Source organism: Etheostoma cragini, chromosome 9 (genome assembly GCF_013103735.1).
Source record: "Etheostoma cragini isolate CJK2018 chromosome 9, CSU_Ecrag_1.0, whole genome shotgun sequence".
Classification (NCBI taxonomy): domain Eukaryota; kingdom Metazoa; phylum Chordata; class Actinopteri; order Perciformes; family Percidae; genus Etheostoma; species Etheostoma cragini.
The window spans coordinates 8,244,657-8,256,778 of NC_048415.1; the positions used below are offsets into that span (position 1 = coordinate 8,244,657).

The 12,122-nt window shown below is 40.2% G+C and overlaps 1 protein-coding gene across 2 annotated transcripts in view; it reads left to right on the forward strand.

Moving 5' to 3' along the window:
- The first annotated feature begins 2,265 nt into the window (after nucleotides 1-2,265).
- Nucleotides 2,266-12,122, forward strand: part of ano8b (anoctamin 8b) — a 38,676-nt gene continuing 28,819 nt past the window's right edge. The window contains exon 1 of one of the 2 annotated variants that reach the window (XM_034881065.1): nucleotides 2,266-2,662. In XM_034881065.1, coding sequence (XP_034736956.1) covers nucleotides 2,488-2,662 — 175 coding nt within the window. In that variant the 5' untranslated portion in view covers nucleotides 2,266-2,487. The remainder of the gene's footprint in view (nucleotides 2,663-12,122) is intronic. The other variant, XM_034881067.1, reaches the window with a different exon arrangement.

A 12,122-nucleotide genomic window follows, 5' to 3' on the forward strand; every position in this document is an offset into this window, starting at 1 on the left:
GAGCTCTGAGCTTTTTCAAGGGGGAGGGCTGCCTGCCTGCTTGCTTGGCTATATAGTGTAACACGACATCCAGAAGAGCAAAGGAGATAGATTGTGTCCACCCTAAACATACATGGTTTTAGGCCTGTGGAACAATCTTTAACCTAAGATCTCAATAATGTATAGAATGCTTTGTGTGTGAGCAAAGCATGACAGCTGCCACCACACAGCTGTTGAGCACCATCAATACACAAACATCTTTGTCTCTTCAAACCAAAAGGACAATAAGACCATAAACCTAATTAAATTACCAAGTTGTCTTTGTTCAAATTACACCCACCCTTCGTACACACACACACACACACACACACACACACACACACACACACACACACACACACAATAGCCAGAAAAATGTAACCAACATTTAACCAGACAAACCGACTGAACCTGCACCATCACTGTTTGTTTTGAAGGATGTGTTTGGGTGTAGGCTTTAGGTCGACTAATGTTTGCTCATTGTGAAAGACATAAGACAACTGTGAGCAGACATAATGTTTGAGGAAACACAAACATTATGCTTATTATACAGCTGCTGCATACACAGTATGTCTATTTAAGAGTATCCATGCAGTTGACTGAAGTGAAGAGACATAGGCTACTTGTCACTACACCTGAGTGTCACTAAAAATTTAATCTATGAAGATGATGATTTTTTGCATTGATAAATAAGTCATATAGCCTATTTAATCTTCCAGGACAGGGTAGTGCATTCACACTCACAGAAGAGAAATAGTGTACCTACTGAACTGCAGAAACCACCTGCCATGAGAGACCTGCTGATGAATAGACTATTGTGTTTACAATGATTGTGGGTACATAAATCTGTAAAAGAACACAAAAATGTTGGTAATCTCAAAAGAAGTACTATTAATACATACCATGCATTTGGTGTGTCTGGGTTTTGCCTCAAGGAAGCCAAGCTGATTCTATTTCTGGCACCAATGTGAAGCTTGGCTGCTGGCAGAGGTCACTGCAGGGCGATAAATATAAATTGCTCATGGAGGACAGCGATGCTGCACATACATGTGCAAAAAAATATGTATCAATATTATGTTCTTAAAACATTTATTTTAAAGTCTTAAAGCGAGCTGTGCATTGATTACAGTTTTTTCTTTAAATTGCTAAACGACAGTGGGCACAACTGAAACCACATGCGCAAAACTCTAACTCCAGTCTGCACTACCAACAGTCACCTGAGCTAAACAGTTGACATCACCTGCAAAACTCATATCCAGCAACACAACTCTTCACACACATCTCAAAACAGGCTCAGTGTAGCAAAACACTATGCGTCACTCAGAACACACCCAGAGTAAAAACACTAGCATGAAACACCAATACAGAAATCACAAACGTTCACATCTTTACAGTTAGAACAATTTGAGTGACTTCACACCAATCAATAGTTTATTTAGAGAAAAAATATAGATTTTACAATATACCAATTTTTATGTAAGGGTTACAGGAAGGAATGAAAATCAGCAGTTTGCTTCAAAATAGTATTTTGTCTCTGGTAATTTAGGTAATTTCTGAAAAAAACTAAAGGTATATAACAGTAACAAAAGAATAGTCTATCGGATCCTGCCTCTCTCCAGCATCATGCAGCAAGTTTTCTTCATCACATTGGATGTCTGCATGTCTGCGCCAGTGTATAAATGTTTACTGTAATTCTTATTTGGTAATTGTATAAAAAAGGAGATAAAATTGCAATCAGCAGTGTTTGATAGGCACCAGACTGAAATCCATTCTGTTTTGAATGTGTGGTTAACAGTTGTGACAGCAGTGTGTGGGCATTTGAACAAAGTGCTGTAAATCCATAGTGTTGTACAGGTCTTGGTTAAAGCCATGGGCAGTGTGTAGAGTTTTGAAAACTGTGTCCTAGCAATGATAAACTAGAGTTTGGTCCACTTGAACTGCTGCTGTGCAGACTGTAGTTAGAGTTTAGAGTAGTTAGACATGAGACTCCATCTGTGCCCACTGTGGTTTAGCAATCGAAAATAACTGTAAGTTGGTAAGCTAGGTCATGACCTGACCTCGTGTTTTTTATTTCTTATGAAGGAATCCCTTTTACAGTTCTGCTGAGACAATCTGGGACAATACTCATAATCACGAGGCTACTATTGTAAATCGTTACAAGTTGTGTGTGTGTGTTTTTGTGTGTGTCACCCAGCCCCCGTACCCCCGCCCTCTCTCTCTTTGTCCCTCCTCTATCGTCAGTGAAGCGCTCTCCATCTATCCGCGCATCCTGCTCCAGAGTACCACCAGGATGGTCCGCTGCTGCACCGACAACCTTCACTTCACGTTCACACTCATTTAACCCTTCACTCGGACCCTCGACGGCCGTCTCGATACCCCCATGCTTTGCCCTTCTCTTGAGATGCGATACCATTGTAAAATTTCCCGGAGAATATCTTTATCTAGCGTCGCTCCTCGCTGATAGAGAGCATGCCCGACCCGGGGACGTCAGCGACAGGCGCTGCTGCCGCGGCGGTGGCCGGTGGCGCGGCCGCTGCCGGCGAAGGCACCGAGAGCTCCCGGCACCGACACCGAGCGCAGCAGGGAGACGCGGAGAGGCCGGAGCCGGGCGCTGCCCCTTCACAAACCTCCTCCGGGGTACTGGGTGAGTCGAGTGTGCCTCTTTCGCTTTGGACGATGCGGTTTAGGAAGCGCATACAGGAAGAGGGGACAGGTGAACGTGATGTTGGGAAACGAGAAGAGCACCGCATCATCATCACCTCGCGGCACTGTTCTTTTGTCTCCACGAGGGCGTCCCAAAATTACCACTTGATTAGACTGAAGGCCAGCAAATAATGGCTTAGACTTATGTTGCATGTTTCTATAGCAGCTGCTTTTTGTGTTTTGGTGTGCTTTTTAATTAACCATAAATAGCCTACTAGGAAAATGGCTACATTTCGGCACAGTCTGGTTTTGACCTTATTCTTGGTTACCTTCAGCTATGACAAACCTAATTCCACAGTAATCTCTAGGAATAGCCTACTTGTAGTAACTGCAATAGTCCCCCTCCCAAAGCATCTTTATAGGCTGCTTGTAGGCTACGATTGATTGTTTTTATTCATGGGGTTCCAGTTCAGTTCTGTATTGTGAGATCTGCCAGGAAACCAAATGTTTATTAACTTCAAGATGCAATCTAGGGATTTTAAACTATTCTGCCCCGACTATACACCACTACAGCTACACGTTACTGCCTCCGTCAGTTGCCATGCTATTGGATAGAGCAGGTGCATGTTTTGTCATTTTAATGAGGGTAAGCTATACAGGCTGCCCTTCTCACAATAATATCGCCATAATCTGGTAGGCCTACCGTTGCGAGGTGTGGTTTTAACCCCAGTGCTGTCCCTACAGTATATTATTCTTTAGGGAGTCCTAAAATTATAGGATTAATGTATAATGTATATTACCTTTCATAACAATAACAAATAACAACCATGATTTCGGTTTACAATCCAGGACACTGAAAAGGGATCAGGATAGGCCAAATTTATAGTTGTCTTGTTGCAAGAATTGCAATTAAGGTTATTTTTAGAACAAAACGCAATATTAGCCTGGGTAGAGAGCCTCAGCTGCTGAGCCACGGTTGTTTTCCTGTGTGCGGGTGCAGAGACTACCTCTGTGCTCCCTGTGCTGTACTGCTGGGAAAGTGATGCAGTGGAGCAGTGGGCTGTCAGCAGATGAACGCTCCTTTCCACACTTGGTCGAGGTAACCTGAGCTGATGACTAGAAGAGCAGCTTGATGCACCCATTGGTGCACCACAGTTCCTTAAATGGGTTGGATGGAGGGTCTTCAAAGTGAAGATTAGTTCAACTTTACAGTTACTCTATTAGCTAGAAGCAGTACTGGGTATAAATATATGACTGGGACTTTACATCTAGAAGGGTACAAGCAGATAGCAAACATCTCCTCACAAAAGAGTTTACTGATACCAAACCCTTGAAAAGGGGGATCAGTGATAAAGAAAAATGTGTAGGGCTGGGTGACAAAGCTTAATACTTTTTTCTAGTGACTGAAACCTATTTGTAGCAACAAGTATCCAAAACTGTCATGTACTGAAAGCTGGCGTTGGATGCCTGGATTTGAATCTTGTTCCTTTTTTCGTTGAGATTGTTCCTGATGCAAAAATAGACCAATTGTGTTTAGGCAATGGTCTGCATGTGTGAATAAATTTAAAAACACTTTGGCCTATTTTGTTAAATGAAGAAAGGGGTTTTAAAAAATGCTGTTTAATGTTTTTTGAAGTAGGGTATATTTGTGTGGGTATCAGTACCAAAAACTTTGTCTTGGTAGTATTGTAAATGATACTCAGCCCCACATACATTGGCCTAATTCTTCTTGGGGTCCTTGAAAAAAGGTTTGAGATACTTTGTTTCAGCACATCACTAAGTTGGGGGAAATTATGTCAAAAAGAGAGGGAAAGAAAGTAAGTACATTATTACAAACAACAGGAATTCACTTAGACTGCAGGGTCAAACAATCACACACAGACAAGTGATAGTGTAAGTACAAGCTTCAAACACTCATTCCACATGCTGCTCATTCATTACACCTGTTCATTTCTCAAACGAGTACTCAACTAATACAAATAAAATAACCCCCACCAAAAACATAACTTATCATTAGAAAGGCAGTCAGAGAACGCAGACCGCCACCAAGGCATGCCCTTTCTCACAATGTTAATGCAGGTTGAATTTCCCATCACATGATTTGCTGCACAAATGCCCCATCAATGCTAACGAAAGTAAAGAATATTTTGTGTGTTATCCCCCTCTCCAAAATTGACTGGGGTCTTCCTTAGCCCATGCTACATCCTTTCACCAAGTTTAATGAAAATCAGGCAAGTAGTTTTTGCGTAATCCTACTGACTGACAAACAAACCAACAAACCAAAAAACAAACCAACAAAACCAAGCTGAAAACATAACCTCCATGGTGGCGGAAATAAAAAGAAAAGAAAATAATAAAGAAGAAGAAAATAAATCTCTAAACCAATATAGTTTTTTGTGGAAACAATTTCTTTGTTTGTGGACAGAATTTTGATGGAGAAAAATAAATGGTTATTCAATTCAATTCAATTCAATTCAATTTTATTTCTTTATTTGATGGTGATGGTGAAATGTCTATACTGAAGATTACTTGCATTCCAGACAATGAAAGAATAACATCACGGTTTGTTGTTAAAGGAGCAAAGGTGAGATGTGTATCAGAAATGTAATAAGCAGTGACTGTATTGCCCGGTTGAAACCTCTTTCCCCCGCTTGCCTTCTTGAGGCCCTTTTGGTTGTGCGTAAACTCCACGCCGGCGCTCCTACAGCACTCTTACGGCACTTCTATGGCGTTGTGACGTGTTTCTTTGCATCGCAATGCATTTCACTGCCAGAACGCTAGGAGGTGTGGTTTCTGGAGGGTCAGTCGTGAAACTCTTTGTTTACTTGTGCGTTGGTGTGTGCCTCAAACTCGCACGTGTGTGTGGGGAGTGGGTGATAGAGAAGTAAAGAGAGAGGGAGAAAGTGAAAGAGTGACAGCAATTTTCTTTGGAGCAAGTTGTAACTCTAGAGTCATAGTGAGAGAAACAAAGTGTCTCCCCAGTGCTTTCTGACCACGTTGGGAAATCTGTTGCAGGAAAAGTTAACCTTCTCCTTGATTTCATGTTGTTTATGGAGAAGGAGAACCCGGAAATGAGTTGGGGGAAATCCAAGCAAAGGCTAAGCGACGTGCGTGGCCGTGACATGTAGTGTCATTTTTAAAGATGTGCACATCCGGCTACGGCAAAGGGTCTGGCGTAGACGCAGAAGGTTCTGCAGAGGTACGCCATCGATTCTACGCAGAACCATAAAAACTGCTTTTAGCATGAGTCATGAGGCAGAAGGATGGGTTTTGGGGACTTCAGTGGGATTACCATGATAAAACATAACTGCCCTCACACATATCAACGTCAGTCAGCACAGTGGGATGTCAGGATGATTTCTCCAGCGATTTTGGATGCAGCCTGTAAAGATTTTGCTCACTGGAGGCTTGGGTGCTTGATCGTCCCCATGCCTCCACCACATTTTCCTAATCCCTCCACAGTATACTGGAACAACTTTGATCCTCCCAGCCGTCTTCTTTTGTAGCTCCAACAATCACAAGCCCGTTTTTCAAAGATTAATTAAGCGTCCATCATTAGAAATCGCAATGTGAAAGTCGCACCAATTAGCGTGTATTACCTCTGAGGCCAGTGTTGATAAGATTCTGTGTTATGGAAATGGGGTCATGTAATTTGTGGCAGTCCCATCAGACAGTACAGTGGTTTAGGATTTAGGACGTGTGTGAGATTTGTTCTTACTTTGAAAAAAAGCCGTAATAATGATGGGTTACGCCCTGAAATGTTGTGTCTCTGAATAAATTCTTGAACATCCGTGCGATTTTAACGCCCTCTTTTGTACTATAAATTCAATTTTGACTTGTATTCTTTAATCATGTTTAAGTTTAATTAATACTAATCACAAAGTCGAGGGCTGCTGAAATTTGGGCCTTAATTAGATAATGCGGAGATGACAACTGAGTAATTTCTCTTACCAGGACAGTGTCCGAAATACCTCAGTAATTAATGCATTGCACAACAGTTTTGACACTAGCTCCCCTTTCAAAATGTAGGAATTCTATTTTTTGTATCGCTATTACAGGACAGTCTGCATCATCAACTCTATTTCTTTACTGGTTTTGAACTGCTACAAAATATAAAATATGTTTCAATGAATCAAGTATACAAAAGTGTGCAGGTTTAGCAGGTAAAGTCAATCTAGAATGATAGTTTTCAGGTCTTTTTTGAGGCAGTGTGATTTGAAAATGTAAACTTGTTTAACTTTATCCCTGAAGCTTGGCATTAATTAATTAATAATAATTTACATTCTGCAAATTGCACGAGTAAAATGTATTCAGCAGGGATCTGCACTCATCTACAGAAGCTTGGCCAGCAGGACTCTAGCTCTCTCTCTCTCACAGTAGAATACCTCAGCTTGGCTTCAGACAGATTTAGTCAGGTTCAGTGTCACACAGGTTGCTTTAAATACAGCAGTGTAAGGCAGGGCAGTGTTGAGAGGAAAAAGAATCACACTGAACTTCCCAAAAGATGAGCGGTTTTTCACAGCAGCAGAGAGACTGAGCCATTGGTTTTGTGCCATCCCACAGCTTCATTAAGGAAGGAGCTGATGAATGTAATGCAGTATGATATAATGACAGCAGTGTGTTGTGTCTAATGACTCTGAACTGACTCTCTCTCCTCTCTCTGCATCTCTTTGCCCATATCTACATAGTTACTCATTGAATGCTCCACAGAGATATCTTGTCTCCTCTCCCCCTCTAGAATGAGTTGCACATTAGCTGCATAAGCAAGGGAGGAGAATCACCTCTATGTGGGGTGACCTTGGTGCTAGTAATGTTAGAGCTTTATTAATCTGAATGGTCAAACATATATCTCACAGATTACTTTGGTGAACCAGCTCTTGATGAGGGAAGACAGTTCATGATAGAATTAAATGAAACCCACCATCAGACTAACTATAAAATGTAAGTGCTTGGCTCCTTTCTGTGATAACGCTTTCATGTTTATTATGAGCAGCTTGCCTTGCCTTATAATTAAAATCATTAGAGTGAAGAAGGTGCTGGTCAGATGAAGGTAAACACTGCAGTTAGTGGTTCAATCATTTTATTAGATGTTATTTTTTGTGGTCGGTACTTGTTTATTGGTCTATTTACAGGCATAGTGGCTGTGGCTGCTCGTTCAAACTACCCAAACTCGTCTTTCTGCTGCAAAAAACACAAGATTCATCACCTCATGGTCCTCCCCGCAGGCGAGTGCCTCAGTAAGCTGAAGCCTTCTCTGACAGTATTAAAAGTCCTAGCATATTAATTGAGAACAGGAGGGTATTAAAAAATACTATTTGCCTAAATATCTGGTATGATGGTATACATCTTTCAGGGATGTCCCCTCCCCTTTCTAACTCACCTCTTTGCTACTAGATCCTGCCATCCTGACCTCCCTCTGCTTACTCAATACAACAGCCACAAAAACCCACCAGTATCCATACTACTGCTCTGGATGAAGCCTTTGTGATAACCCCAGTAAATACAGGCTGCATTATGATCTCTAAATCCTACAAGATGTGTAGTTTCAGCATCAAAAAGTCATGTTGCTCATGTTAACTGTGACTTAAATCTAATCTGGGTTCAGTTAAGTAGTCATACACTGGAACTAATACAATTACCCAGCCTTCAGCACACATGGTTTTTTAATATTGTTCAATTACTCAACCAGGTGAAACTGGAAACTGCATTCCTGAGTGAGAACAATTAAAAGGAAATAATACATTCTAAATTTATGTCAAAACTTATCTTTACAACAGTTAATCCTCCATTATCTTATTTCTCAATTCCTCCTGTAACTCAAGCCCTTTAATACAGTTTCTGCATCAATGTTAAACTTCAGTTTTCTGCTATCAGTTACAATCATTCAGTTCCCTGCCCTCATGTTACCTACACATATAATGAGTTCCACACCGTGTGGTATTCATTTTATACATTTTGAAGAAGACTATGATTGATATGATCGCCATCATGTGTTTAAAAAGGAGAGTGTTACTTGCATCAAATACATTCTTAAATAAACCGAGAGCATCACCGTTGCTGAACTTATATCCATTTAGGGTGTAAGGACCTGTGTGGGCGCACCCTCCGACCAACAGCCTTTTGTTACCTGATTCTTGTTAGCTTGGGTTTTTCTAAACGTAGAGATGATCCCATACATGTACCACCTGCACTATCAGACCCCTTCAGGAGACACTAACCCCTGTAACTACTCAAATTCATATGTTCAGTATGTTGTAGGAAATTTCTCCTTCTCTTAAAACATTTGTCTTGCCAGTGGTATTTCACTTGCCCTAGATTCTCAAGTTTCAAATGGCGTAATCACAGCACCCATAATGCATCTTTGCTTCCAACCAATTTATAAATCCCCAGTCATGCTCTCTGGAAATTTACACTTTTCCATTTATAGCCGTGAAGATTATCAAACTGTAAGCAGAAAATGATAATGCACACTCCAGAGCTTAATGCACTAAAAGGCAGAGAGAGAGAGAGAGAGAGAGAGAGAGAGAGAGAGAGTGCTGCTGGTGTCGCCTGTCTCCTGCCTTGTGTAGAAGCAGTGACATGTCGCAGAGACCTTATTGGTGAATTAAGGTTGCGTTGTCTGGGATTAAAACAAGGTCAATAACCAGCCTCCTCCTGTGTGTAACCAATATTGCATTCCTAAAGGAAAAAGTAGGATTGACTTGCATTCGGTCACCCTGTCCTTTATGCTAAAAATGGTACTGTACTAGGTCTTTGATTTGATTTAGTTGCCAAGCAATGGCAGGACAAGTACAATGACCATGGTGAAGAATGCTGTTTTTAGCCTCAGTCGTAGGGAATCGTTCAACATTACCTACTCTCCAGCTTGAGAAGGCTTAAGTGCTATGAAAGTGTAACATACAACACATGAGGGAGAAAAGCTCTTTCTCTTGTAGCTAATAACTCAACATATTACCCATGTCAGTGTTAGCACAGAGCCTTGACGCACAGTCAATATTGTAGGTATTCATCCTTTCACTGATTCTTGTTTCCCTCTCAACTCGCTCCTGTGAATTGTTTTATTTAGCCGCTATATTTTTACAATTTTTTGATAGGTAGAGAGGTGGTAATCTTCACCTTTTTCTTGTTTGCGAATGGTGTAGTGCTGGAAGGAAGGGAGCTTGTTTAGTGCATATGAGGAAGAGAATACTACTGTTTATCTCTGACTGAAGTGAGAGAGTTACTTATGTGCAGCTCTGTAATGGGTCAAACAGCAATTTCTGCTCATATACAATACCGGTCAAAAATTTGGGGTCACTTACAAATTTCCATTTCACTCCATTATAGACAGGATACCAGCTGATCTGGGTGGGTGGCTGATCTTTAATGCAATATCTACATTTCCCATTATCAGCAACCATTCATCCAATGTTCCAAATGCTCATTTTGTTTTCTAATCTGATATTATTTTAAAAAACTAACTAAGAAAACATTAAACAACCCTTTTGCAATTATGTAAGCACATAATGTAATCTGTAAACTGCTGCCCTGGTTAAAAAAAACAAGGCAACTGATCTCAGCTGGGATTCTGTCTATAATGGAGTCCAATGGAATTATGTGAATGACCCCAAACCTTTGACCGGTAGTGTATATTAGCATAAAGTCCACAGCTGTAGATAACATTCGAGCATGGCAAAGGGTCCTACCCTGAGATTTCACCTCAATAAATCTGTTAAAATTAATTAATTTTCTTTTTCTGTCCTTCCTTTTTAATCTGTATTCCTTGTTGATTTAGATTTAAGAAAATCATTTATCATAAAATGTAAATTTTTACATGTTTTATTACATTTAACTTACTTTAGTATGGTACACAAAGTAACAATGATTTTGCTAAAAGATTAACCACCATAGATTAGCCCTTACATTTCTTTAACATCACCCTGAAGTAGTTTTTTGGATGGAAAAAATATTGAATAGTCTAACAGTATTTGTATATCAGCTTGTTCCAGCTTTTCATTGAAGCCACTTAGTATTTACAATGAGTGAAGCATTAAAACCAAAGACTGTACTTGTTTTATTTTATATGCACCATTTCATAGAGTGGAAATATTCTTGATGTCTTTACTAAACAAGTTCCCATAATTCAGCTTGATATCTATGGAAGCGTTGGTTGAAACCAAGCTGGCTGTTCAGTTGTTCTTTTTACTCTTCCCTTTTTTGTACACTTATGTTTGGCATATTTGATCCTCATCTGAAAGGTTCAGTCAGATTCTGGACCATGCTTTCATTAAGAATTTGAATGTGGTAAAAGTCTTTTCACAACCAAGGAGGGACATGTTGTTTCAGCTCACATATTTGCACATTGTCAATGTTGACTGATGTACGCCTTCAACAGTAGTTTAGGCTGTTATTCGGTTTCCGTCTCATATACTTCCTCTGCCTTTGTCCCTATATTTTCTCCTTTTTCTTTGTCTTTTTGTTTACTGTTCACTCCACACCATCTTGTATGAAAAGAACATATACTCTGCATGCTGTCTGCAGCAACATGCCATCTTTGTTGGCTTTACGTACACACGTTTTTTGTCATATTCTTGGAGAATCAAGGATCTAGTGCTGGTGTTTTGCTTGCTGCAGCTTTTACTCCTGTCATGTCCCTTGGAAAAGTGCTATGAGAAGGCTGCAATTATGCAATGTTTTGGATGATGCATGAAGAAATTGTCAAGAAAAGTGAGCTGCATTTCCACTGCTGTAATATCTCCAGTTTTTCACTTTCCTCCTGATCATTGCTTATTGAGCCATACAGGTCTCAACAGCCTGTTGTCTGTGTGAAGGTCTTTGAGTGTGTTTCCATTCACATAGAGAAGGGTCATTAATTTGCCTCTTTTTTTAACTGAGGAGGCTTCAATATGCAACGTCAGAAAAACTGTAAAATCAGTTGAGTTTAGTTGGCTGAATCCTACACTGGTTTCATTTCATGATACATTTTATTGAAAAAAAAAAGAATTCCACTTCCTGTGTTGCTTTTAAAGTACAACTTGTGTAACATCCCTCTGTAGAAAAAACTCCAAAGCTAAATAAACCAGAATGAAATGCTGCATAGATCTTTCTCAAGCTCTTTTTTGAAAGGCCAGAAATCAAAGCTGACTAAGTCATTAAAGATGTCCTCCTCTGCTTGTCACTGAGTGGGAAAGGAAATGGGGGGAATGGTGTAGTAATGTACAACAATCACTGGTTCCTCTGGATATTGATTGGACTCAGAGCCTCCCTTCCATATTTCCTGTCCAGGAATAGAATAGCATACCAACATACATTGGTTAATCCACAGCCATGAGACTGACTGACAGACTCTCAGTATCTTTTCTCTAAATCCACTCTTTTATTATCCTTTCTTCTTCAATTACTATAGCTCCCAGCACAATTTCTGATGTAAATAGAAATACCCAGTTTGCTTGACGCTTATTGGAACATATCACTACACTAAA